General features: G+C 54.2%; 3 protein-coding genes across 3 annotated transcripts in view; 1 reads left to right on the top strand and 2 right to left on the bottom strand.

Moving 5' to 3' along the window:
• The window catches only part of SHANK1 (SH3 and multiple ankyrin repeat domains 1), a 48,352-nt gene extending 41,186 nt beyond the window's left edge, over positions 1-7,166 (top strand). The window contains exons 23-24 of the mRNA XM_061139882.1: positions 912-4,029; positions 5,977-7,166. Of these exons, the coding sequence (XP_060995865.1) occupies positions 912-4,029; positions 5,977-6,694 (3,836 nt within the window). The 3' untranslated portion in view covers positions 6,695-7,166. The remainder of the gene's footprint in view (positions 1-911; positions 4,030-5,976) is intronic.
• Positions 7,167-9,410: 2,244 nt separating this feature from the next.
• Positions 9,411-20,442, bottom strand: C4H19orf81 (chromosome 4 C19orf81 homolog). Its single transcript, XM_061140585.1, has 5 exons — positions 20,376-20,442; positions 12,494-12,566; positions 12,270-12,390; positions 10,746-10,885; positions 9,411-9,606 (listed from the first exon to the last, which is right to left on the bottom strand). The coding sequence occupies exons 1-5, from the start codon at positions 20,440-20,442 to the stop codon at positions 9,411-9,413; spliced, it is 597 nt and encodes a 198-aa protein (XP_060996568.1).
• LOC133054724 (ubiquitin-like protein FUBI) lies at positions 13,291-13,814 on the bottom strand. Its single transcript, XM_061139988.1, has one exon. The coding sequence runs from the start codon at positions 13,731-13,733 to the stop codon at positions 13,332-13,334; it is 402 nt and encodes a 133-aa protein (XP_060995971.1). The 5' UTR covers positions 13,734-13,814; the 3' UTR covers positions 13,291-13,331.
• Positions 20,443-27,552: the final 7,110 nt, after the last annotated feature.

The raw sequence follows: 27,552 nt of genomic DNA, 5'->3' as shown, positions 1-27,552 counted from the left end.
GGAGTCTTCAGCAGGGAAGTGGTGAATGAAGTGGTGACACTGGCTGAGATAGTCAGGGGAGAAAGAGAAGTCAGGTGAAGAGAGAGTGAAGGACTGAGCCCTGGCAGTTGATCAGTAGGCAAAAGATTTCACTCCTCTGGTTTTCTCCAAGTTGTCTTGCTGTTTGAATCTAGCTTTTCCCCAACTTCGGTGTCCACAGTCCACCAATGTGTGTCATTTGCCTAATAACAGCTACCCTTACATCCACCCGACATTGCTTACCTATAAATTGGCTCCCTCTTTTAAAATATTAGCCTCATCCTGAGTTCCATCTGTGAAATCACAGATTTGATGTGCTAATTACATTTCTTTTCTGCCTGTCAAGAAAAGAAATTAGAACTACGCACATAAACAAGGTTTCTCTTCCTGGCTCAAGCCAGTTTCGCTCACCACAAGAGACCCCTGGTGGTGGTGGTGCTTTAGTCACTAATTAGTGTCCGACTCTTGCGACCCCATGGACTGTAGCTAGCCAGGCTCCTCTGCCCATGGGATTCTCCAGGCAAGAATACTGGGGTTGCCATTTCCTTCTCCAGAGACCCCCTAGCCTATATTATATTATACCTTTGGACGAGTTAGAAAAGACGCCCTCTCCTGGCCCGGGGAAGAAGTACATCTGAATTTCGCCCCACCTCTCTTGCTCCCTCTGCTGTTTGCTGTTGTGCAGTGCACAACCTGAATTACTGTATTGAGCGGATTTGCATTTGCCACAGCTGGGGAAGGAAGCTCTGGACTAACGTCCTTCTTAACATCTACTGGGTGTCACCATTAGTATGATCATGGCTGTTGTTGTTGTAATACTCTAGCTCCATAGGGTTAGGGGAGACCACCCCTCCCACCCCCGCCCTGCTCCTGGATCCTCTGTGTCTTCCCAGGGGCTGCAGAAGACGATAGACCCTACCTAGCACCCCCAGCCATGAAGTTCAGCCGCAGTCTGTCTGTGCCTGGTTCGGAGGACATCCCCCCGCCGCCCACCACGTCCCCACCAGAGCCCCCCTACAGCACACCTCCAGCCCCGTCCTCCTCCGGCCGCCTCACTCCCTCTCCCCGGGGTGGGCCCTTCAACCCCAGCTCAGGTGGCACCCACCCGGCCTCATCCCCGGCGTCCTTCGATGGGCCAGCCCCGCCTGACACCCGGATAGGGAGCCGAGAGAAGAGCTTGTATCACAGCGGGCCCCTGCCCCCAGCCCATCACCACCCGCCCCACCATCACCACCACCACGCCCCGCCCCCCGCGCCACACCACCACCACGCCCACCCGCCTCACCCCCCGGAGATGGAGACCGGCGGCTCCCCCGACGACCCCCCACCCCGCCTGGCTCTGGGGCCCCAGCCCAGCCTGCGAGGCTGGCGGGGCGGCGGGCCCAGCCCGACCCCGGGGGCGCTGTCCCCGTCGCACCACGGCAGCGGGGGCGGCGCGGGCGGCCCCTCCCAGGCCCCGGCGCTGCGCTACTTCCAGCTGCCTCCTCGGGCGGCCAGCGCGGCCATGTACGTGCCCGCCCGTTCCGGCCGCGGGCGCAAGGGCCCGCTCGTCAAGCAGACCAAAGTCGTCGAAGGCGAGCCCCAGAAGGGCGGCGGCCTCCCGCCCGCCCCCTCGCCCACGTCTCCGGCGTCCCCGCAGCCGCCGCCGCCGCCGCCGCCGGCCGCGGCCGCCCCTTCGGAAAAGAACTCCATCCCCATCCCCACCATCATCATCAAGGCGCCATCCACTAGTAGCAGCGGCCGCAGCAGCCAGGGGAGCAGCACCGAGGCGGAGCCCCCGAGCCAGCCCGAGGCCGCGGGCGGCGGCGGCGGCTCTTCCGCGCCCAGCCCCGCCCCGGCCGTGTCGCCCGTGCCGCCGTCCCCCTCGCCCGTGCCCACCCCCGTCTCGCCCAGTGGCCCGGCCACCCTGGATTTCACCAGCCAGTTCGGAGCGGCCCTGGTGGGGGCAGCTCGGAGGGAAGGGGGCTGGCAGAACGAAGCCCGCCGGCGGTCCACGCTCTTCCTCTCCACCGACGCGGGCGACGAGGACGGCGGCGACAGCTCGCTGGGCCCAGGGGCGCCCCCGGGCCCCCGGCTGCGCCACTCCAAGTCCATCGACGAAGGCATGTTTTCGGCCGAGCCCTACCTCCGGCTGGAGTCGGCGGGCGCCAGCAGCGGCAGCGGCTACGCGGGCTACGCGGCCGGGGGGCGAGCCTACGGGGGCAGCAGCGCCTTTACCAGCTTCCTGCCGCCGCGACCCCTGGTCCACCCGCTGACCGGCAAGGCCCTGGACCCGGCCTCCCCACTCGGGCTGGCCCTGGCCGCCCGGGAGCGGGCGCTGAAGGAGTCCTCGGAGGGCGGTGGGCCCCCCCAGCCCCCTCCGAGGCCCCCATCGCCCCGCTACGAGGCCCCGCCGCCCACTCCACACCACCACTCGCCCCACGCCCACCACGAGCCAGTGCTGCGCCTCTGGGGAGCCTCGCCCCCGGACCCGGCCCGCCGGGAGCTGGGGTACCGGGCAGGGCTGGGCAGCCAGGAGAAGTCCCTTCCGGCCAGCCCTCCGGCGGCCCGACGCTCCTTGCTGCACCGCCTGCCTCCCACAGCTCCCGGGGTCGGGCCCCTCCTGCTGCAGCTGGGGCCCGAGCCCCCCGCCCCGCACCCCGGGGTGAGCAAGCCCTGGAGATCCGGCGCCCCCCCGGAGGAGCCCGAGCGGCTGCCCCTCCACGTGCGGTTCCTGGAGAACTGCCAGCCCCGGGCCGGAGGGGCGGGTGGAAGGGGGCCCCCCTCGGAGGACGGGCCGGGGGTCCCGCCGCCCAGTCCGCGCCGCTCGGCGCCGCCCTCGCCGACCTCCCCGCGGGGCAGTGAAGAGAACGGGCTCCCCCTGCTGGTCCTGCCGCCGCCCGCCCCCTCGGTGGACGTAGAAGACGGCGAATTCCTCTTTGTGGAACCGCTGCCCCCGCCCCTCGAGTTTTCCAACAGCTTCGAGAAGCCGGAGTCGCCCCTCACGCCCGGGCCTCCCCACCCGCTGCCGGACCCACCCACCCCGACCACCCCCTTGCCCCCTGTGCCGCCCCCGGCCGTGGCCGCCGCCCCTCCCACCCTGGACTCGACCGCATCCAGCCTGACTTCCTATGACAGCGAGGTGGCAACGCTGACCCAGGGGGCCCCCGCGGCTCCCGGGGACCCCCCTCCTCCAGGCCCTCCCGCCCCAGCCGCCCCGGCTCCCCCAGCTCCCCAACCTGGCCCAGACCCTCCGCCGGGCACGGATTCTGGTATTGAGGAGGTGGACAGTCGGAGTAGCAGCGACCACCCCCTGGAGACCATCAGCAGCGCCTCCACGCTGAGCAGCCTGTCCGCTGAAGGCGGCGGCGCAGGGGCTGGAACCGGGGGCGTTGGAGGCAGTGGCGGTGCCAGCGTGGCCGGTGGGCCGGAGCTCCTGGACACCTACGTGGCATACTTGGACGGCCAGGCCTTCGGGGGCAGCGGCACTCCTGGCCCCCCATACCCCCCGCAGCTCATGACTCCCTCTAAGCTCCGGGGCCGGGCGCTTGGGGCCGGAGGAGGCCTGCGGCCGGGCCCCGGTGGGGGACTCCGAGACCCTGTCACTCCCACCAGCCCCACTGTCTCGGTGACGGGGGCGGGAACCGATGGGCTGCTGGCCCTGAGCGGTTGTCCGGGATCCTCGACGGCAGGCGTGGCTGGCGGCCCCGTGGCTGTAGAGCCGGAAGGTCCGTCAGTGCCCTTGCCGTCGGCCTCCTCCCTGCCTCGGAAGCTGCTGCCCTGGGAGGAGGGCCCGGGCCCGCCGCCGCCCCCGCTGCCGGGGCCCTTAGCCCAGCCTCAGGCCTCAGCCTTGGCCACAGTAAAAGCCAGCATCATCAGTGAACTCAGCTCCAAGCTTCAACAGTTTGGGGGCTCCTCGGCAGCTGGTGGCGCTCTGCCCTGGGCCCGGGGAGGCAGCGGGGGAAGCGGGGACAGCCACCACGGGGGAGCCAGCTACGTCCCGGAGCGGACTTCCTCCCTGCAGCGGCAGAGGTGAGCAGGGTGCGCGGCTGGCCGTTGGCAGTGGAAGCCAGAGGGGCTGATGCTGTGGGTCCCGGAGCCCACCTCCCGCATCAACCCCGTCCCTTTAGGCGGTAGGAAGAAAACAAACCAGGCTGGCTTGGAGAAGTTCGCCCTTAGAGAAGCATGCTTTCCCAGGCACTCAAAATTTCCCTTTATCTCAGTAGCTTCTGTGATCTCCTCCCATCACCATGACAACCCACATTCCATGATGAACAAAAAGAGTGATGAACAGAGGAGATTAGAGCACAACTTGCCAATGTCCGTTTCCTTGGTGGGTTGTCATTTCTGACAATCCCTGAAATCTCTGAGTCCCTTTGAGCCCAGAGTTGGTTCAAGACAAGAGGCTTTAGGGCATGGTGGTTACAAGCATGGTTCTGGAGCTAGGTTTTTTTTTGTTTTTTTTTTTGGGGGGGGGGGAGGGGTCCTGGTTCCAGCCCCTGCACTTGTTAACTGGGTGACCTTCGGCAAAGGAATCTACCTCTCTGTAGAAGGAGGAAGACATAGAACTCACCTAAAAGGGTTTTTGAGGCCAATTGTTGTACCATGAGATGGAGGAGGGGAGGGGGTCTCTTAAAAGGCCATCAAGTATAGATGGAGGAATCCGGAAAGATGCAGGGAACTTTTCCAAAGAAGCTAGCTAGTTGGAATCAGCTCCAAGTTCAAGCCCTTCTAATCTTAGGGAAAGTATAGAGTCACATTCCTGACTCAGACAGACAGAGCGAGTGGAGGTTTTTTAACCCTCTTGTCCTTCTTCAGAGCTTACTTTAATTCTGCTTGAGGGTTTGATATCCTTACAGTGATATTCTAAGGTGGTTTTTAAGGTCTTAGAGGTCTTTGAGATATTAAGGCATCTCACTGATGATGGAGGAAAGGATGCTTAATTTAGTTGACCCATCCACCAATGATTGACTTGCCATCTATTCTGTTAACCGGGTGCCCTTTCAGGGGGAGAGGGAGGGACCCCGCAATGGACAAAACAAGCACAGCATATCCCTTATAGAGCTCACAGCCTGATAAGCAGAGGTGGAGGTCAGACAGTAAACAAAGTCACTGCCATCATCCTAGGGGAAAAAAATACAATAATGGGATGGTTGGGAGAGGTGTCTCAAATAACAGGCAAGCTAAACAGAGACTGGAGGAGGAAAAGGAGCAAACTGTGGCTCCTCGAGGGAAAAGAGCGCTAAGCTGAGGGAACCGTTCAAAGACCCTGAGGCAGGGACTGTTGTGGAGGGAGCTAAAGGGATGAGGGGAACCCTTTTCTCCCCTCGTTTCTTCTCTCTTTCATTGCCCTCTCCTCATCTCTCTCTCTCTCTCTGTCCCCTGTCCCCTTCCATCTCTCTCCCCTGAATGCTCCCCCTCTTTTTTTGTTCCTCTCTCACCGTCTCCCTGTCTTCCACTCTGCTGTGACTTGGCCATAACCCGGAAGGCAGTATAGGGTAGTGGTTAAGAGCTCAGACTTTGGTGCCATATAACTGGGCTCTGCCACTTCCTGGCTGTGTGTCCTTAGGCAAGTTACTTAACCTCTCTGTGCTGCTGATAATAATAGTAACCTGCATCAGGGCTGTCACGGGGATTCCATTGAGATGCGATCTGTAAAAGCACTTAGAACAATGCCTGGCACACGTGAGCATCAGTAAGTGGTGGCGATTATTATTATTATCACTTAATGTCTCTTTTTCTTTCATCTCTCTCGACTGTCGCCCTCTCCCTGTCCTCTCACTTTTCTTTCCCTTCATTTTCTGTCCTGACATCCATCTTACCCCCTCGCTCGCTCCTTCCATCTTTTCCCATCTCTCTACCCCCTGCCCTGGTCTCTCTTCCTCTCTCCCTGTATCTTGACCTCTGCCTCTTTCTCACCCCGCCCCTGCCCCCCACCCCACCCCTCTCTTCCACCCCCGCCCCCTTATCACATTCCAGACTCTCCGAAGACTCCCAGTCCTCGCTCCTCTCCAAACCTGTGAGCAGCCTGTTTCAGAACTGGTCCAAACCACCTCTGCCGCCACTCCCCACGGGAACCGCGGTGTCCCCTTCAGCCGCTGCAGCCCCGGGGGCCACCTCCCCATCGGCTTCCTCCTCCTCCACGTCCGCCCGCCACCTCCAGGGCGTGGAGTTCGAGATGCGCCCACCTTTGCTCCGCCGGGCCCCCAGCCCCTCACTGCTGCCCGCCTCGGAGCACAAGGTCAGCCCTGCGCCCCGGCCCTCGTCCCTCCCCATCCTGCCTTCCGGACCCCTCTACCCGGGCCTCTTTGACATGCGCGGCTCCCCCACCGGAGGGGCAGGAGGCTCGGCCGACCCCTTCGCCCCCGTCTTTGTGGCGCCCCACCCCGGGATGTCCGGGGGTCTCGGCGGGGCCTTGTCAGGGGCCTCCCGCTCCCTCTCACCGACCCGCCTGCTTTCCCTGCCCCCGGACAAGCCGTTCGGCGCTAAACCTCTGGGCTTCTGGACCAAGTTCGATGTGGCTGACTGGCTAGAGTGGCTGGGCTTGGCCGAACACCGAGCCCGGTTCCTGGACCACGAGATCGATGGCTCCCACCTGCCCGCCTTGACCAAGGAGGACTACGTCGATTTGGGGGTGACCAGAGTGGGACACCGCATGAACATCGACCGGGCTCTCAAGTTTTTCCTGGAGAGGTGATGGCTGGCCTGGACGGACCAGCCCGTCCACAGAACCCTTGAGCCAGCTGGCCTCTTGACCTCTGACCGCCCCCACCCCAACCCAACCGTCCTTCTCTCCCCGGGCCAGGGACTCTGCTAGAACTGCGCCCTGACCCTTGTCTCCCAAGGCCGGAGGTCACCAGGTGGCCTGATCCCGGCCAGACATTTGCACCTCACAGGAGGGGGCAGCTGACACGAGACTGTGTGTGTGTGTGAAGGGGTGGGGGGAGCGGAGGGGGGCTGGAGGAAATCACAGAGGGGGGATGGAGAAGGAGGGAAGGGTCGATTCTGGGGAGCGGGGGACAGACAGAGCCATAGAGGGTCAGCCCTGAGCCTAACCGGTTGGGGGTCGTCCCCCAGGCCGCAGAGGAAGGGGACGCCCTCAGATTCCACCATCTGCCGCCCCTCTAACCACCCTTCCCCCCCTCTCCAGGCCCCTGGCTCTCCCCACCCTCCCCTCTCCCCAGCACACACAGCAGCCCCCCCGCCCCCGCCCCAGGCTCTTGCACGCTCCTTTGCACGCCAGCTCACCTTTCTCCCCTCCCTGGGCTACAATTTTGCACAAATGCGCCCTCTGGCTGTCTAGCGCGCTCCGCCTTGGCTTCCTCCGCCTGCCTTTGCTTCCGGCTCACGTTCGGCTTCCCTGGCACACCACGGCGTCTGTCTCCCCCACGCTCCACACCCCCCTGGTTTCAGACTCTTCCCACGGGCGCCCTCTTCACCCCCACCCCTCTCTCCTGAAGAATCTCTGGGCCCTTGCTGCAGACACACTTGGGACACCCTTTCCCTCGCCCTCTCTCAGACCGTGCGCCTTCCCCTAAACTCGCGCCTCCGTTCTCCTGAAGCACCCTCTCCCCTTAATCCTGCACCCCCACATTCTCACTCTACCCACCTCTCCGTCTCACAGTGACACTCCCACGCCCCCTCCTTGCCCCTCTCCCTTCCCCACTGTTGCTTGCACCCTCGCCTCCTAGGAACCGTATCTTCTCCTCTTTGCCAGGCTTCCCCACTCCCTCGCCCCGTCGTTTCCCAGATCCTTGTCCATCTCCACTGTCAACTCTTTGATGAAGCTTCTTGCACGCCCGCTCTTGCACACGCATCCTCCCCAGCACTTCCTCTGCTCTCGAAGCCGCCTTTTCACCCTTAACTAGGCTCTTGCACCCCGCAGCCCTGCCTTGCCCGCTCATGCTTGAATTGCTGGTTGTTCTTGGGTAACTTTTTCCATCTCTCTTGGAGAACTCTGCAGCCTCTTTCCTTTTGCACACTCATCTCATTCCACACGCTCTTGGGACTGTATTATTGTTTCTTTTCCTGGCACTTTTTTTTCTGCCCCCAAAGATCAGCTCTTATGATCATTTTGCACTCTGCCTATTCTCTTAGCTCTGTACACTCTTTTTCTGGCCAAGAGAAGATTCTGTGCATTCTCAGTTCTTGCCCACTTTGCTTCCTCGCTTCCTCCTCTCCCTGCCCGTCTTTGCCCTCTCAGCTCCTCCCTCCTCCGACTTCCGGTCCATCCATTTTGCACGACGACACCGCCTCCCCTCCCCCTTCTCCTAAACTTTCCGTCTCTCCCAAAAACTCCTCCCTCCAGCATGGCTGTTCCTTCCTGCACGCTTCCCAGTCCCTCTATTCCTAGGGCTTGGAAATTCTAAGCCACCCCCTTCCCCTGGAAAGCCCCCTCCCCTACTGTGGGCAAAGCGGGGGAGGGCATCGCCCCTGGTCCCCCCCATGTTCAGCTGCCAAAGAAGGGAGCTCCCCCTCCTTCCCCCAAGCCCATTCCCCTTCTGCTGCCCCCTACCCCCGAGGGGGGGGCGCTCCGTCCTTGGGGGGAGGGTGCTTGCAGCCCTCTCCCCTTACCACGTCAGGGATCTGCGGGGAACCTTGTGGGAGGGTTGTGGGAGGGGGGAGGGGTGGCAAGGAGGGGGGCGGAGGTCGCGCTGGGCCCCTACCCGCCCCCTCCCCCTAGTCGGATGACCCCCGTCCGCAGGGGGCCTGCGCGGCGCTCGTCTATCAAGGGCTTGTTCATTCTGGATGGGTGCCGCGGGGTTGGGGAGGGTGTGGGGGGTGGGGAGGGGGGTAGGAGAGGTTGGGCTGGGGAGGGGGAAGGTACTGGATGGGGGGCAGCGCGGGGCGGAGAGAAGAGACAAAGCAAAAAGAGGAACAATAACAAAAGAAAATACAAAAAAAAAAAAACCTAGAACACACACAAAAAAAATTCCAGAAAAAAACCTGAAATAAAGCCCGAGAATTGTCTTCCAAGGGGGGGTGGGAGGAGGAAGAGGAGAGGGGCAGATGAGGACGTCTGGTTCTCGCTGGGACAGGGATCGCACGCGTTCAAATCCACGGCGCCCGGGTCTTCCCTCTCGCGGGCCTCGGAATTCACCCCTCAAGGGATTGCGACCCAGGCGTCCATTCGCAGGGACTGGGGGAAGACTAGGGAGGCGGAATTATACCATGGGGGTTCGTCCCTACCCCCCATCACCACCCTCCCCCTGACTCCCCACCAAGATTTTGCAGAGAGAAATGGCTTTTGTACCAGGTCATTCTTTATAATTAAACTCACAGTATCCACCCCCTCGAGCCGACCCCGCCTCCTTCCTGGGGAGGCAACTCCCCTTTTCCTCTGAGGTTCCGGGTGGGTATCCCGAGCCAGCGGGGCGGTGCGCAGGCGCAGCCGGGGCCCGCCCCCCCAAATGTCAGTCTTCTTCGGTCGGCTCCGCCCCCAGAGCCTCGAGCATGCGCCGTCGGACCAGGGCGCGGCGCAGGTGCAGGCGGTAATCGCTCAGCAGCAGTTCGTCGTGGCGCACGAGAGGGTGCAGGTTCCCGCGGAGTCGGAGCCCCGAGCGCAGCAGGCGCGAGCGAGTCTGGAAGTCCGTGACCATGATGAGCCACCTGCGAGGGGACAAGGCCAGGAGGAGAGGAGCGGGGCGGAGACGGAGGGGGAATCGTTGGAGGCCCCAGCCCCGCCTCTGGTTGCTGGAGCAGCCCTTGCCTGATCCCTGAGTTCGTTTACCGACTCGTCCCTCAACCCGTCGCTGCGTCCCTAAACTCGCCAGCCCTGCACTCTCGTCGGGGTCAATCTGTTCTTCGACCCTCACAGGGTCAGTCTAGGCTCTGTCTTCCCTCAGCCTGGTTCTGTCGAGGCTCCACATTTCTAAACCGCCACTGCACTGGCCGCCCCGCCCCTCCAGCGCTGCTCTCAGGCCTGGTCCCGCCCGCCACCAGACAGTCTAGCGCCACGGGATCACTCTGACCCCGCCCCTGCAAGGTGCTCAGGCTCATAGGTGCTGTTCCGACTCCACACCTCGGTCTTGTGCACCCCCGTCACCACCTGGGTCACTGAAATTCTGGCTCCTCTCTCCAGATCCCGCCTTCTTTTCCGATCTCACCTGGCCCTGCTCCCCCACCGCACCCACTCTCGGCTTCGCCCCGTCTAGGCATCCGTGTGGGTGCGTACAAAGTCGTTTCAGTCGTGTCCGACTCTGCTCCCTTATGGACCGTAGCCCATCAGGTTCCTCTAGCCTGACAGGCTCCTCTGTCCATGGGATTATCCAAGCAAGAATACTGGAGTGCGTTGCCATGCCCTCCTTCAAGGGACCTTCCCCACCCAGGGATGGAACCCTTGTCTCTTACGTCTTCTGCATTGGCAGGCAGGTTCTTTACCGCTAGCGCCGCCTTTCAGACAGGTAGAGGTCCTTCTATCTATCACAACCTTCTCTGGGCGCTCCAGGCCCCGCCCCCTCACTGTCTGTCTCCTCCCCGCCCTGACTCCCGACCACGCCCACCCAAGGTCTCCGCTCCGCCCCGCCTCTCCCCGCCCTCACTCCCGGCCCCGCCTCCTCACTGTCTGTCCCCGCCCCGCCCCGCCCCTCGCTGCGCTTCCTGTTGGCCCGCACCGCCCGTTAGCTCCCGGCCACGCCCATCCGAAGTCCCCGCCTCGCCTTTCTCCGCCCTCACTCTCGGCTCCGCCCCCTCATCCTGTTCACGGCGGGCCTACAACTCCAAGCCCTTCAGCCCCGCCAAGGACTCACCGGTCCCGGCGCCCAGCAGTCCCACAGATGACGTTCATGTTCTCAAAGCGGATGCTGCTCACGCGCCCACTCTCCATGGCCCCGGGGAACTCGGCTTCCAGGGCCTCCAGCACCTCCACGTGGGTAAGGTCCTCTTCAGGCTGGGGATGTCGGCAACACCCGAGTTAAGTCCAGGTGCAAAAGTCCCCACCCTAGACCCCATCTGCAGAATCTGCCAGAGCGAGGAGGATAGGAATCTTTCAGGTAGAAAGGCATCTGCTGCCATTCTAGGTCATTCTCAGGGGAAAAATAAAATCAATCCTCACCAAGCCGATTTGCCAAAAGTCAGTGAACAGTCGGCTGAATGATTCACCAGTTGGCCAACTTTGCCCATCTATTGAAAACTTTTCCAGCAGCCTGCGTTGGATGGTGAGGTTTTGGCAGCCCTTGAAGATTTCCGCAAGGATTTAAGCCCTACATTTTTCCTTTTATAGTCATATTAGCATTTTAAGGACTGTTCCTTTGTCAATAAATAAGAATGGTAGGGAAGGGGTTGACATCTTGTCAATCTATTTAACGGAGGAGGAAATAGCAACCCACTCCAGTATTCTTGCCTAGAGAAACCTGTGGACAGAGGAGCCTGGTGGGCTGCTGTCCATAGGGTCGCATGGAGTTGGACACAACTGAAGCAACTTATCATGCATGCATGCATTGGAGAAGGAAATGGCAACCCACTCCAGTGTTCTTGCCTGGAGAATCCCAGGGACAGAGGAGCCTGGTGGGCTGCTGTCTATGGGGTCGCACAGAGTTGGACACGACTGAAGTGACTTAGCAGCAGCAGCAGCAGCAATCTATTTAACATTCAGAAAACATACTGATTGCTAACCACGTTTCAGTCTCAGATAACAGTGTGGAGGGTGATACCATATGTCATATATAAAATTGCCGAGAAGCTACAATGAAATCAAGAAGTCAGTCACCTCCAGGAAAGCAAGCCTTGGGTGTATATGTTGAGCGGAGGTGGGGATGGGGGGTATCGCATGTAAAAAGACACAGAGAAGCAATGGAGTGTGGATTAGCCTTATCAACAAGAACGGTGATCACTTTGCGTTGGGGTAAAGTGACACAGATCAGCTGAGGGAACATTCAGAGGCTTGTGCCTGGCAAGCCTCATTTAATTCTCAAATTAAAGGGTGAGACCTTAATAGCTACCTCCGCTGAAGCAGGAATGGCCACAGAAGCCATACATGGTGTAACCACTTCACTGAATCTGTCAAACACCTGAGCCTTTTTAAAATGAGTTTTTGCACTATCTGTCCATTTTACAGAATTTCCTAGTAGACGGATTAGCAGGATTCCCCCTGTCCTCTGTCTCCCTTCTCTCCGCTTCTCTCAACGATGGCCCCTTTGACAAATTCACAGTTTATTTTCAGCCACTTATCCCGGTGCCAGGCCCTCAGCTGCTAAGCTGCAGATCTTGGATTCAAATCCTGTCCACCGCCCCAGCAGGGACCTGGGGTCACGGGCTGGGGGAGGGCCACTCACCAAGGTCTCCATGCACAGACAGAGCGGCTGAGCGGCAGGCGGCATGGGGAACTTGCGGATACATGGGAGCTCTCGGTCCAGCGCCTCGTATTCTGCAATGACCTGACGCAGATACTGTTTCCTGGGAACAGAGCCAGCGGGCAGGGCCCTCCCAAGGTCAGGGGTCAGTGCCCTGACGCTCAGAGGAGCTGAGGTCAGAAATCACGGGGCCAGGGACCACTCACGAGGATTTGACAGGTCTGCCCAGGCTCCGCGCCTGCGTCTCCTCTGGGTTCTCTCGGTCCACAAGGAGCGCTCCTGGGGATGGAAAACCCAAGTACATCGGTTGCCCTGAGCACTCCTCACACCTTATTCTGCTTAAATGGCATCACCAAGTGACTGTCCATGCCACTCCTGGGATAGCTCCTCTGCCAGTTATTCGGCTGTTTTGTCTCAGCCCCAAATTCCACCCTACCCCACCCAGCTGTGGGATACCCCAGAGCTGGGACTCACTACTAACCCAATTTCCCTTCCAACTTTTGGGGTCCCCTTAGACTCTGCCTAAAGGGGGCACAAGAGGGAGACTGCAAGGCAGGAGGACAAGGAAGGGACCTGTCCCTTTCTGCCTCCTGTTCAGTCACCCTAGCCTGGCTCCTTCAGCACAGCAGCATTTGAATCCGGTCTGTGGTTTCTCCAGCACCCTCAGAACTGCCCTCCTGATTGGAGCTCGATAACAGCTCTCAAATCTGAGCTCTTCTACATATCCCCTTCATCAGCTGATTGATCTCTCTTATGGCCAACTGCTAGTTGTCCCACATAATCCATTTCCTCTTTCTCTTTGTGACCCTATGGACTCTAGCCCAGCAGGCTCCTCTGCCCATGGAATTCTCCAGGCAGGAATACTGGAGTGGGTTGCCAGGCCCTCCGCCAGGGGATCTTTGCAACCAAGGGATCAAACCCATGTCTCATGTCTCCTGCATTGGCAGCCAGGTTCTTTTTTTCGTTGTTGTTTTGTTTTTTGTTTTTTTTTTGGGGGGGGGGTGTTAAGTGGCTTTATTAGAGAAAGCCAAGACTACAGAGGACTTAGGAGTTAGCATTAGAGCCCTTCTTCTTGCCAAAGATGGGCACAACATTGACAAAGCGCCGGTTGTACTGCCTACGCCTCTTGGCCCTGCCAGTCTTCTTCTTCTTCTTCTCTCGCTTGGCCACCTTGGGAGTCTGACCTCTCACTTTCCCAGCACGGGCCAGGGAACCATGGACTTTACCTCCAAGCATGCGGCCGGCTACTTCCAGAGTGCTCAGAGCCTCCACGCCACACTGGCCCAGAGTAGCCTCATCCTCTAGGGGTGTGCCAGCCAGGAGCAGGACTTGATCTTCTGGAGCGATGCCCTCCAGCAAAGCTACATGAGCCTTGATCTGGGCGACCGTCTCCTGGCCGGTCACCTCGAGAGTGTGTAGCTCCTGGGCTCGGACAAAGAGCTGCATGTTGGCGACTAGATCGCGGACAACGCTACCGCTACCGCGAAGATGGAGTCGAGAAAGAGGAAGGAGCGAGGGCGCGAACACCCTCTCCGCCTGCTGCGTGTCACGTCACTCGGCAGCCAGGTTCTTTACCACTAGTGCCACCTGGGAAGCCCCAAGTCTTCTCTAGCAACATTTTATTCAGTCGTTGATGTGTTACCATCTCCTTCATTACAGTTCAGTAGACTGTGTGGTGTACTATAAGTGTTTTCTCTCTCTCAGCAGGCACTAGTTTTCATGGTGTGGGTACGCCCACCCTGACCAATGTCATGGTACCCACGGTTTTAACAGGGCCTCCCTTGTGGCTCAGCTGGTAAAGGGTCTTCCTGCAATGCGGGAGACCTGGGTTTGATCCCTGGGTTGGGAAGATCTCCTGGAGAAGTGAAAGGCTACCTACTCCAGTATTCTGGCCTAGAGAATTTCATGGACTGTATAGTCCCTGGGATCACAAAGAGTCAGACATCACTGAGTGACTTTCACTCACTCACTCATGGTTTTAACAACCAGCTTACAAACGTCATCACTCAGCTCTCGTGAGCTGGGACAGGCTGTCTCCAGCACTCGGCTATGTCCCAGCTCTACTCCTGGCAGCCTTTAGCTTCAGGGTGTCAAGATGGCTCGGCTTGTACCTCAGTAAGCCCCCCTCTCTAGTCCTGGTCCTCCCACCTCCATCTGTTTTAGCAGGGCAACTGGGGTGATCTTTTCCTCTCAGAGGCTCACAAATTTCCAGAGGCTTTCTCTTGCCTTCAGGATAAAGTCCTCCCCTGCTTTGGGGACTCATCCCTCAGTGTGTGGTCTGGGGGAGCCTCTCAGGGTCCCCTCCAGACCTATGGGATGAGAATCTGCATTTTAAACAGATCCCCTTTGAGAACCACCTGCCCTGCATCACGTATGGTCCCTCTGCTGACCTCTCTGCGTTTCTGTCCGGCCATCCTGGCCTGCCTTCCATCCTTCCAATGTAGTCATCTCCTTCTCAAGTCTGTCCACTTAACAATAACTACATGTTTACAGTCCCTTTTATAAAGCCAAACACCTTTTAAAGTTCTTTCCATTGAATCCTCACAACAACTTCTGAGGTAGTGTAGTTTAACACTAAACTAAAGACAATGTATCAGTTCAGTTCAGTTCAGTCACTCAGTCCTGTCTGACTCTATGATCCCATGGACTGCAGCACGCCAGGCTTCCCTGTCCATCATCAACTCCCAGAGCTTGCTCAAACTCATGTCCATAGAGTCAGTGACACCATCTAAGCATCTCATCCTGTCGTCCCCTTCTCCTCCTGCCTTCAATCATTCCCAGCATCAGGGTCTTTTCAAATGAGTCAGTTATTTGCATTAGGATGCATAATGAACCCAAATGTTCCAATACCTAGCTTCAATCAATATCAATATTTTGCCAATCTTGTTCCATCTAGGCACTTCCCCACCACACAGAGAAGCACAGAGAAGTTATGTGATTTTCCCAAGGTCACACAGCCCAAGCGATAGAATCATGATAAAAATCAAGCCATCTGGATCCAGAACATGTTCTCAGTCCCCCAGTCCACTGCCTCTCATCCCATTATTGTCTAGACAACAGCTTCCTAACTTCTCAATCTCTTTCTCTCCCTCTCTCCTTCATTCATCCCATTAGAATAGCATTTTTTGCTACCGTTTCTTGGTTTGTTTTATAATTATAATTATTATTTATAATTTTTATAATAATTTTATTTAATTATAAATTCAATTTAATATTTAATTATATATTTAATTTAATGATTATAATTTTATAATAATTGTGTATAATTTTATTTATTTATTTATTTTGAGCTGTGCTGGCTCTTCATTGCTACATGGGTTTTTCTTTAGTTGCAGAGAGCGCAGGCTACTTCCTAGTTGTGGTGTGCAGGCTTCTCACTGCAGTGGCTTTTCTTGTTGTGAAGCATGGGCTCTAGGCATGCAGGCTTCAATAGCTGCAGCACACAGCCTCAGTAGTTGTGGCCCACAGGCCTAGTTGTCCCAGGGCATGTGGGATCTTCCCATGGGATCCCCCATGGGGATCGAAGCCATGACTTTTGCATTGGATTCTTTACCATTGAGCCATTAGGAAAGCCTCAGAATAGCATTTTGAAATGTAGATCCGACCACATCACCATCACCACTTTCCTCAAAACTCTCCCAGGACTTCTCATTGTCTTTGGGATAAATTAAGACCAAGACCACATAGGACCAAACCCTGCTGATGTCTCAAGCCTGATCAGACACCATCGACCTCCTCACTTGCTGCATTCCAGAAACATCACGCTTCTGTGACTTGAACTCTCCATGCCCCCCCTCCTGCTACAGGACCTTGATACATGCTGTAAATCCACATGGAGCTCTCTTCCCCCTCACTTAGCTCATCACGTCTCCTTGAGCATGTGAAGAGTTCCTGTCTTGAATGCATAACATGATGTATTGGCTGTCATCACAGCTGCACTTTTACATTTATTTCTATGAGTCTCTAATTATAATGTGAACAACATGAGGTCAGGGGCTTGTCTTCTGCTCTTGGCATCTAGCAAAGCACCAGGCACCTAGTTGTAAGAATTCACTGGATAAAGACTGAAGGGATATAATCATCAAATGCAATATATTGTCTTTGTTTGGATCTTAATTAAAACAATCCAACTGTGAAAAATGAATGTTCTTAATAATTAGGGAAATTCAAATATGTACTAGATGAGATGATATTCAAGAAAAATTTATGAATTTTTGCTGGTTGTAATTAATGGCATGGTAGGTCTGTTTTCTAAAACTTGTTTTAAAACAAATTTGTCCTATAGAATGTCCCCCAAAAAAGTGTGTGTGGGGGTGCCTAGGTGCAAGAAGATTAGCAAAATATTGATAGTTATTGAAGTTAGGTACTGGAATGTGTGAATTTATTAAACATTTTCTCTATTTTTGTGAATGTTTGAATTTTTCCATAGCAGAGAAAAATCTTTTAAATTCCTATCACAGATAACTTAGAAATAAAATTATACGCCCTGGAAAAGTGTGTGAAATGACTTGGAAAATGACTCTAGCAACATCAAAGTGATATGTTTAAAATGTGAATAAAACTGTTTCTCATGAAATGTGGCATTAGAAATAAAGATTCCTAAATTACAACCACGATTTTAATATATTTGTTTCAATGTATATGCATAACTTAATAAAGGTATACATTTATAAATGAGTACTTATTGAAAAACTGAGTAAACATAATACTTTCAAACATCAACAGACACCTCCAAGGCCTCCTGTGTGCCCTGAAGGATGATGCAGACAAAGAGATTAATGAGACCTCCACCCTGCCCTCCAAGAGCCTTTGGTCTGGTGGGGAAAGCGGTCACTGTAAAGTGCAGTACTTGTTACAGTGGAGGTGTCGCAAGGTGGACAGTCTGGGGGCAATCAAGGCAGGCTCCTTGGAGGAGGTGATGTCTACCATGAGACTTTCAGGACACAAGAGGAGCTTGCCAAATAAAGAAATGGCAGAGACCCTCCTCATTAAAAAAAAAGAAGAAGAAGAAAGAAAGAAAGAAATTGCAAAGAAAGGGATATTTTATGCAGAGGCATCACAGGATGTGTGGGTGGGGCGCTAAAGTCTTTAAGCAAAAGAGAATATTCCCAAAATTCTCTTCAGTCCCAAAGCTAAGGAGTACTTATTGCAATTGTAGGTTATTAATTATTTGTGAGATGACGTGTGTCATGTCTACCTTCCTTGCATGAGAACAGGCTGGGTCATTTCATTCATTACTACAGGCAAACCACTTGGGACCCACAGGCTTTCTAATGGCCTAAGCCAAAATTTGCAACCTGACAAGCTAAAAATGTTACTGGTTCCAAAATACCACAAAGAAAACAGAAAAACTGAAATGAACAAATATTGATCTACAAAATGAGTCAACTGGTCAACTCAATGCCACTCAACATAAAGCTTTGATGCTTTTGAACTGTTGGAGTTCTACTGGTGTTGGCGAAGACTCTTGAGAGTCCACTGAACTTCAAGGAGATCAAACCAATCAATCCTAAAGGAAATTAGTTCTGAATTATTCATTGGAAGGACTGATGCAGAAGCTGAAGCTCCAATACTTTAGCCACCTGATATGAAGAACTGACTCATTGGAAAAGACCCTGATGCTGGGAAAGATTGAAGGCAGGAGGAGAAGGTGATGATAGAGAATGAGATGGTTGGATGGTATTACTGACTGAATAAACATGAATTTGAGCAAACTCCAGGCTATCATGAAGGACAGGGACACCTGGCGTGCTGCAGTCCATGGGGTGGCAAAAAGTCGGACATGACTGAAGCAAATTAGCACAGCAGGAAAAAAACTCTTGAGAGTCCCTTGGTCTGCAAGAGATCACACCAGTCAATCCTAAAGGAAATCATCCCTGAATATTCATTGGAAGGACTGATGCTGAAGCTGAAGCTCCAATACTTTGGCCACCTGATGTGAAGAATTAACTCCTTGGAAAAGGCCCTGATGCTGGGAAAGATTGAAAGAGAAAGGGATGACAGAGTATGAGATGGTTGAATGTCATCACCAACTCGATGGACGTGAGTTTGAGAAAGCTCCGGGAGTTGGTGATGGACAGGGAAGCCTGGCATGCTGCAGTCCATGGGGGCACAAAGAGTCAGACATGACTGAGTAACTGAACTGAGTTGATACAAAAAGTATACTTATCAGGTGGGTGCCTCAGTCTAGGTTAGAGATGATGTGGAGTTGGGGGGTCTCCAAATGGAAGAGGTTTTCAAAGACACTAACAGAGACTGGAGGACAGAGAAACTGTTCGTTTTGCCACTAGAGCGTTTACTGTGCCTAGCCTAGCACCTGGCACAGAGTAGGTGCTTACAGCCAACACCCAGAAAGGAGACCCCATCAATGATTTCCATTCTTATTCCTCACTTGAGGAGTGTCCATTCCCCACCCATGGGAGAGATGGGGAGGGAACCAGGTGAGGCTCACCAATCCCCAGGATCCTCAGAACTATCTCATCCAGTGTAAACCAATGCCTTTGACCCTTACTGCTCATTATAATTACCTGGCAAGCAGTCAAAAACTATAGATGCTAGGGCCCCAGTCCTAGAGATCCTGGTTAATTGGAATCTGAAGTAGATTAGATAGAAATCCTTTAAAAACTTTCTCCCACCTGAGGCATAGACCCAATGACTAAAATAATCATAATAATTTCATTCTTTTTGCCAGGCATTGAGACAAGAGTGAATAGGTGCTTAGTGCTGGCCAATGAGATATGAGGAGAGATTATTTGGAATTCTTAAGATTAAAACCTTTGGACGTGATGCCTGGAACTTTGGCAGCCATTTGGTGACCATGAGGTATGCAAGCTGGTGTGCAAAAGGGATATATCCCAGACCAAAAAGCAGGGAAACAGAAATCAGCTTCTCAATAATATTCACTGAGCTGCTGATCCACCCAAACACAAACCCTGCTCCACCTATAGACTTCTTTTACAGCGAGATAATGTCTTTCCTATTCTTTATACTGGGCTTCCCACGTGGCTCAGTGGTAAAGAATCTGCCTGCCAAGCAGGAAACTTGGGTTTGATCCCTGGGTTGGGAAAATCCCCTGGAGAAGGAAACAGTAACCCACTCCAGTATCCTTGTCTGGGAAATCCCACGGATAGAAGAGCCTGGAGGGCTACAGTTCATGGGGTCGCTAAGAGTCAAACACAACTTAGCAACTGAACAACAACAATTCTTTATACTGCCTTAAGTCCAATTTTGTATTACCTGCTAGCCAAATGAATTGTCACCAAGATATTACTTTAGAAATGTTCACTGAGAAAATGAATGAATGAATGAGCTGTGCTAAAGTAGAGCAGAAGTAGGCAGCCCTGGAAGATGAGCCTGACAGCTGGCGCAGGCTACATAGGGCCTCAAACACTGGATTGAGGGGCTGGTGCCCTATCCTGGGAGGGATGGGGAACATGGAAGAACTGCGAGCAAGGGAGAGACAGGGTTAGTGCTGTGTGTCAGAAAGTTTTCTCTGGAGCTACGTAGGGGATGGGTGGGAGGGAAGAAACTGGAAGCCAGGGAGTTAGGTGGAGAAAGGGTCCATTGGAAGAGGACAAGCCCTGAGCTGGGGATGTGGGGACGGGACAGAGAGAATGAGAACGAAGACAGGGTTAGGGACTGATATCAATGGGAGGGAACGGGAGTCGGCAGAACAATGCCTGGGGTCTGGATTGGGTTGGTCGTAGGGTCATTCAAAGATGGAAAGCAGGGAGAAGGAGTAGCTTTGGGAGAAGATGCTGAGTCCGGTGGTGGAGACAAAAAGGGTGTGAGGGACCAGGGCAGCGGGTCTCTGGGGGCTCATGGCCTCCAGAAGAGTTGTTAATGCCCCAGCGACTCATGGGAAATGTAGTTCCGGGTCCAGAACGTTGGCCAGGGAACTGCAAAGACTCACGGGAAATGGCGGTTTGAGGTCTTAAAGGGTACTGCCTAGTGAACACAAGAATTTGAGGGCAGCTCTGTCTTTGGAAGGCCAGTAACTCACTCACGGCCACGCCGCAAGGCAGGCGGTGACACAAAGCTCGGATGAAGGCCCTCCACCCCCACGCTTGCGTACAAACGCACAGTTACCTGCCTCCCTGTGCATGCCGGGGTTGCCCATGGCGGAGGAGCACAGGGGCTCCACCTCCTGTTGCATCCTGGGAAGGCGGGTGAGGGTTGTCTCAGGAGGACGGGGAGAAGAGCTCTGACTGGGCCACCCGCCCCAGCTCTGTCTCCCCGCTGCTTCCTCCTTCTTGTTCTTGAAGCCCCGGGGGAAAAATGTGGACGGCTGAGTCCACAGAGGTATCTGGTTTCCTTTCATCCCTGGGACCCCCTGTGTGTCCCAGTTCCTTCTTTCCCAGCTTCCTTTTTCTTCCTCAACGTCTCCCGGTCTCCTCGAGCCTCTTTCCCCACCCCTGTCACTTGCACTGTCTTCCTCATGTGCTCCCCACGTCTCTGTCCCCCTCCCTTCCTCCCTCTCCCCCCATTTCTTTATCCTGACTTCTCCTTGTCGCTCTCCCCATCTCTCCTCTACTCTTTCCCTCGTTTTCTCTGCCCTCTTTCTCCCCACATCTCTCCCCTTCCCTTGTTCCATCTCCCCAGTCTCCTCCATCAGTTTCCCCAACATCTCCCCAGCCCCCCAGCCCTCTCTGTCTTCATTGTTTTCTGGCTCTCTCTAACCCTGTCACCCCCTCTCTGTCTCCCTACCTCTCTCCCCATCTCTCCCAGCCCCCTTTTCCCCTCTTTCCCCATCTCTCTTCTCTCATAGCTGCCTCTGTCCGGCCCCTTGTCTTCCCCGCCTCTGTCATCCCTTTTCTGTTCCCACTTGCCCTCCGCTCATCCCTGTCTCACGCAGGAACTGGGTAGATACAGGCGAGATTCAGACAGAAACTGAGTTCTATATGAGGGAGGGAAAGGTGAGCAGGGACTGGTTGCCATGGTACCTCCAATGGGTGGGGGAGGGGCTGGGAGTGAAGGAGTGTAGCCACAGAGGTGCCCACAGGGCATCTCTTCTCTGTCTGCCGAGCTCTCTGCAGGGGAGGGGAGCCCAGACTTTTCCCCTTATTTTGTCTTTCTCAGTCTGTCTCTGTTACCTGTGTCTCAAGCCTTCTCTCCACTTCAGCTGATCGTTGCCTTAACTGTCGGTTATTCCTGCTTGATAAGGATTGGTTCTCTGCTTTTTAGTAGTAGCACCTCGATTTTCTGAGTCACTAATGTTTGTGGTGTTGGAGAAGACTCCTGAGAGTCCCTTGGACTACAAGGAGATCAAACCAGCCAATCCTAAAGGAAATCAGTCCTGAATATTCATTGGAAGGACTGATGCTGAAGCTGAAACTCCAGTATTTTGGCCACCTGATTCAAAGAACTGACTCATTTGAAAAGACCCTGATGCTGGGAAAGATTGAAGGTGGGAGAGAGGAGGATGACAGAGGATGAGGTGCATGGATGGCATCACCAACTTGATGGACATGAGTTTGAGTAAGCTCCGGGAGTTGCTGATAGACAGGGAGGCCTGGCATGCTGCGGTCCATGGGGGCACAAAGAATTGGACACGACTGAGAGACTAAACTAAATTGAGCCTGAAACGCAATCTAGGATAGTCAACCTTGGACTTTTGCTAGATCCATTATACAAGAGGGTCTTTCTTTTTCCAGTGAGGTTAAGAGGCTGGTTGGAGCCTAGGTTTGAGCTGCTGGGGACCATCACATTGCCATATGGGGAGAGAGCCTGCCTGAATGCAAAGACAACAGGAGGAAAGCAGAAACCAAGGATACAGACAGATTCCTGATGATGTTTGAGGCACCTAGATCTAGCTGTGCCTGAAGCCATCACTCACTCAATTAATTCCGTGTATTGCTTGAGTTATTTGAGTCTCTGTCACTGGTAATTACAGTAGTCCAGACTTCGGTAGACTCGTTTCCAGACCCAGTTCCTTTGCAGCCCAGCCTCCCTCTCAGCATCCTTATGTCTTTTTCTCTCCCATCAGACTGTCCTTTATTTCTAGTTGCCAAGTTCATCCCTATAGGAGAGGAAACATTTTTCACTCTAATGGCCACAGGCACACCCAGCCTGCACAGCCCATCAGTCTCCAAACTCTATCCCTTCTGCTTCCTGACTCTGCTCTTTCTTCTCTTCATTCCCACAGCCCAATACCCACTCTGGTTTCAAGGTCCTTTCCTGCCTGGACCCTCCCCCCGTAGACTCCTCCTCCCTCACATCCTCCAGTCTCTTCCCCACAAGGTTTCAGAGGGGTCTTTTGGCACTAAGAGCTGACCCCTCCCCTGTATTCGGCCCTCCCATGGCTCCTCAGCACCTTGGACAACATTTCAGTCAGGCGTTTGACAGATACATGATCTGGTCCTAGCTTCCTCTCTCACCTCGTACCTTCAAAACACTCTTCAGCCACGTTTTACTAATTACTTTATTTAATTAATCCCTCACCTCTGTCCCCACTCTCCACATGCTGCCTTTTCCCGGTGCCCAAATGCCCTCATCCTTTCAAAAGCAGCTCAAGTGCCCCCTCCTCCAGGAAGCCTTCTCTGACTCCTCCTATCTGTTGTGTTTTCTGTCTCCTTTCTCTGCACATTCTTTATCTGCTTCCCCACCGCCCCCCGCCCACCCCAGGCCTCTGAATACGGTGCACTCTGCCTGTCTTGCTCAGGGATTTGGGTCTTTGTCTGCCTCCCACTCCAGACCATCCCTGACTCCTCTCTGGTTCTCCAGCATCAGGAAAGTGTGGAACGTGACTGTTGACTGAATAAGTGAGTGACGATTCCCCTCTGTTACTGTGACCCGCACTCAGCAACCCCCAAGCCCACTGCCCTCTCCCTCTCGGTCCACGTGATGTAACACAGAATGAAGAAGTGAGTATGGACTCTGGAGTCAAACGGACTATCGTCAAACGCCATGTCAAGGCTGTGCAACCCTGGGCAAATGTCTTCTCCTCTTAGAGCCTTGGTTTCCTCCTCTCTTGCCAACAATGATGCCTTGAAGGGCTAATGGTGCTTAAATAAAGCAAAGCCCCCACATGTGAGCCAGACACAAAAGAGACACTCAGTTGAAGGTTGCCCCCTTTCCCAGTTCTTAGCTCAGCCTCAGGCTTTAGCTGCCTCCCTGGGGCTCTTTCTTCTCTCTTTGGGTGTTTCTCTCTCTGCATCTCTGGGTGTCTGTTTCTCTCTTCTTCCCTCTGGCATCTGGGTCTCTTAAATTCCCATCTCTCTGTGTCTTCATTTTCCTCTGTGATTTGTTCTTTTCTCCCTACCTGTCTGTCGCTGGAACCCTGCCCCATTCATCTCTCTCTGTGCCTGACTTTGAATCCCTCTGTCACATGTCTCTGACTTTATCTGCCTCCCATTCTCTGGGTCTCTGTACCTTTCTGCATGTCCCTGTCTCTGTCTTTGTGTCTCTCTGTGTCTCCATCACTTTATTTGCCATCTCTGTTTCAATCTCTCTGCCTCCTTCCCTGTGTTTCTGCCTTAGCCCCACCTGCCTGCCACTGCCGCTTATCCCAACTCTCTAGGATCATCTCTGTCCCACTCCCTGGCCTGGCATGCAGCCTGGGACACAAATCCCTGAATCAGCATTTTCTTTCTATTCCAGAAATTATGTCAGCGCCGCAGCGGGGGTGGGGCTGCTTGTAGCTCTGCTCAAAGGGTTTGCCTTCCTGGACCCTTGTCCACACAGGCCCCGGCCAGCATGGCCTGCCTCTCTTCTTCGCATTGGTTCTCCCACGGGAGCACCAGGAGAAATGGTGAGCCTGTGTTTACACACACTGCGCATGTCTCTGGGTGTGTGTGTCTGCATTGGTCTGCAGGCTCTTTGTGGGTCTGTAGGTACTTTGCAAACTCATCCATTCATTCGTGCATGCGTCTATCCATCCACCCACGCCATGATCCACTCATTCACCCACTCAGCTATCCATCCATTCATCCAACCATCCCTTCATCCATCCATCCACCCATCCATCCACCTATCCACTGATCCATCCATTCACCCATCCAACTCATAAATACACACATGAGAATGTGTGGGCTCAGTTGTGTCTGACTCTTTGCAACCCCATGAATTGTAGCCTGCCAGGCTCCTCTGTCCATGGAATTTTCCAGACAAGAATACTGGAGTACCAGGTTGCCATTTCCTACTCCAGGGGATATACCTCACCCAGGGATGGAACCTGCATCTCTAGCGCCTCCTGCACTGGCAAACGGATCCTTTATCACTACGCTTGGAAAGTCCTTATACATACATACACTTCTCTGTTTATCCCTCCACTCATTCATTCATTCAGCCAGCCAGTGTTTATTGAGTGCCTACTGCATGCGAGGCACTGTGTCAGGCAGCAAGGACAGAGCAATAAACAAAAGGACTCCCCCCCCCCCCCCCCACCGTGGAGCTTATGTGCTCACCAGCCCTCCTCCATGTGCCAAACTTCCTCCTCCCCAGGCTTTGCACAGACAGATTCCTCTCCCTGGAGGAGTCCTCTCCCCTCCCTCATCTTCACCTGGTTTATGCCAACTCAAATATCACTTGCTCAGAGAAGTCTTCTGTGACCTCCTTCTCAGACACAGCACCCTAGACTTTCTTTCATTGATGTTGATCCTCAGATGGAGTTATTTAATGACCGTCTGTCTCCACCACTAGACCATGAGCCTTTCCAAGGCTGGGATTTTTGTCTGCTTTCTTCCCAGTCAAATCCTTAGTGCCTAGAACAGTGCCTGGTGCTCAGTAGATGCTCAGTATCTGCCCAATAGCTGCGTGGATTTAATTGAATGGATGTCTCTCTCTGTCTCCTGCTTCCCTGTCCAGTGCTCTGCACTCTGCTACACCCCCAGTGGTGATAACAGGCAAGGTCCTCAAACTTCCTAGATGCAAACAATGTAGTGGCTGAAAGCTGGGAGTCTAGAGTCAGACCACGTGGCTTTGAATCAACTCTTGACACCTCCCAGCTGTGTGACCTTGGGCAGGGCACTTTCCCTCTCTGATCCTCAATTTCCTCACTTGTAAAATGACATTAAACAGTCCATGAGCAGGGACTTCCTCCTGGTCATCCAGGGGTAAAGAATTCGCTCTGCGATGTGGGTTGGATCCCTGGTCCGAGAACGAGGATCCCACATGGTGCAGAGCTACGGTGCCCATATATTACAGCTAGAGAGTCCATGCACCGCATTGAAAGATCCCGCATGCCAAAATAGATAAATAAACAAACCAAGGAAAAAAAAAAGACTCCATGAGCCAATGCATGTAATTACTAATTACGACAACAGTAAACATTAACCATTTTCTCTGAATCGCTGGTGAATTTAATCCTGGTGAATAACCTAATGAGGTGGAATCTGGGTTTAAAAAATGATCACCCTCCCAATAAAAAAAAAAAATGGGGAAAAAAAGATTACCCTCACTTATAGATGGGGAAATGGAGGCACCAGGAATGTAAGTCATTCACCCAAGGCCACAAATGATAGGAGAGCAGAGCTGGGATTTGAACCCATGCTTCCCACTCCCAAAGTCACACACAGTCGATGCACTGCAGCTGTTCCTTGATGCCTGAGGGCGTCTTTGGGAACACATCATGGGGGTCTGGCAAGCCCATCTGCGTACCCAACTCTGCTTGTGTGCGTTGCTGCATGCTGCTGCGCATCTCTCCCTGCTTGTGGACCCCGGGTGGAGGTCTGGCTGTGAGAGTGCTATTTGGGGTGCTTGTACCTCCATGCACATGTCTGCGGGTGCACCTCCTCCCATGCAATATTTCTTGGGTGCAAATGTAGGTCCATCTGGGAGAAAGCAAGAAGCACTGAGGGTAGGATTTGGAGTGAGCTCAAAAGGCAATTCTGGGGGATCCTGGAGTATGATTTGTTGTTGTTCAGTAGCTCAATCATGTCCGACTCTTTGCGACTCCATGGACCCCTTTGCACGCCAGGGTTCCCTGTCCTTCACTATGTCCCAGAGTTTGCTCAAACCCATGTCCATTGAATCGGTGATGCCATCCAACCATCTCATCCTCTGTTGCCCCCTTCTCCTCCTGCCCTCAATCTTTCCCAGCATCAGGGTCTTTTCCAATGAGTCGGCTCGTCACATCAGGTGGCCAGAGTATTGCAGCTTCAGCGTTAGTCCTTCCAATAAATATTCAGGGTTGATTTCTTTTAGGATTGACTGATTGGCTCTCCTTGCTGTCTGAGGGACTCTCAAGAGGCTTCTCCAGCACCACAGTTCGAAAGCACCAATTCTTGGGCTCTCAACGTTCATTATGGTCCAGCTCTCACATCCGTACATGACTACTGGAAAAACTTTGGCTAGACGGACCTTTGTTGGCAAAGTGATGTCTCTGCTTTTTAATACACTGTCTAGGTTTGTCATAGATTTTCTTCCAAGGAGCAAGCATCTTTTAATCAGCAGTATGATGGTGGCTGCAAAATGTATACATAGGCAGCAACTGGGGGAGGGAGTCGTCTAATTAAAGGGAGATGAGCCTCAGAGACACGTCTTAAAGTATTTGCAATTTTTCACTTAGATTATATTTATATGGGTGTCACTGGGAGGCAGGGGGCAGCACTGAGAAAGACTAGGAGGGGCCCTCCAAGTCACCCCTGTGGGCTGCACCCAGACTCTAGGTAGTTCTGGACCTTCCTCAAGGGATTTCACCTCTGTGGGCCTCAGTTGTCTCCTCTGTGAAATGGGAATAACATAACTGCTCCCCACCTGATAGGGCCAAAGTGAAGATTAACTCAGAGAATGATTTCAAAGCATTTAACCCGGTGCAATTGTCATTAATTGAGGCGTTGAAAAAATGTTCACTAAACACCTCATTGGTGCCTATTCTCTCTATATACTGACTGGTTTTTCAAATCTCTGGGTCCCTTAGGAAACAAGTCTTTTGTCTGTATTTTGGTGATGAGGAAACTGGAACTCAGAGCAAATAAGGCACTGTCACAAAGGTAGGAGCAGACCCAGGAAGAATTCGAGTCCAAGTCCTTGCTTCCACCTCCACACCGGGCTCTGACTCTGCCTCCCCTCCCAGCACCAGCCCTCAGAGCCCCTCGGCTGGGAGGACTGGAAGTCCTGGGTCCTGCGGAAAAGCGGGGTGGGGAGTCGGGAGTCCTGCGTCCCCGAGGGAGGAGGGAGCGGGAGAGGTGGATTCCTGCATCTGAGAATGGAGGGGGTTGGGAGCTCGGTACCCGGGGTCCTTGGAGAAGCGATGACCAGCGTCCCTGACTTCTCTGTCTAGGAGAGGAGGGGCTGGGGGCCGGGGCCTTTGGATCCGGGGGGGGGG

This window comes from Dama dama, chromosome 4 (genome assembly GCF_033118175.1).
Source record: "Dama dama isolate Ldn47 chromosome 4, ASM3311817v1, whole genome shotgun sequence".
Lineage (NCBI taxonomy): Eukaryota > Metazoa > Chordata > Mammalia > Artiodactyla > Cervidae > Dama > Dama dama.
This window is presented reverse-complemented; position numbering and strand designations above follow the sequence as displayed.

Coding starts and splice junctions, on each gene's coding strand:
- LOC133054724 (XM_061139988.1), bottom strand. CDS start 13,733: ATGCAGCTCTTTGTCCGAGCCCAGGAGCTACACACTCTCGAGGTGACC.
- C4H19orf81 (XM_061140585.1), bottom strand. CDS start 20,442: ATGCAACAGGAGGTGGAGCCCCTGTGCTCCTCCGCCATGGGCAACCCC. Junction 12,567..20,375: donor CGGCATGCACAGGGAGGCAG/GTAACTGTGCGT, acceptor TTCCATCCCCAG/GAGCGCTCCTTGTGGACCGA. Junction 10,886..12,269: donor GTCTGTGCATGGAGACCTTG/GTGAGTGGCCCT, acceptor CGACATCCCCAG/CCTGAAGAGGACCTTACCCA.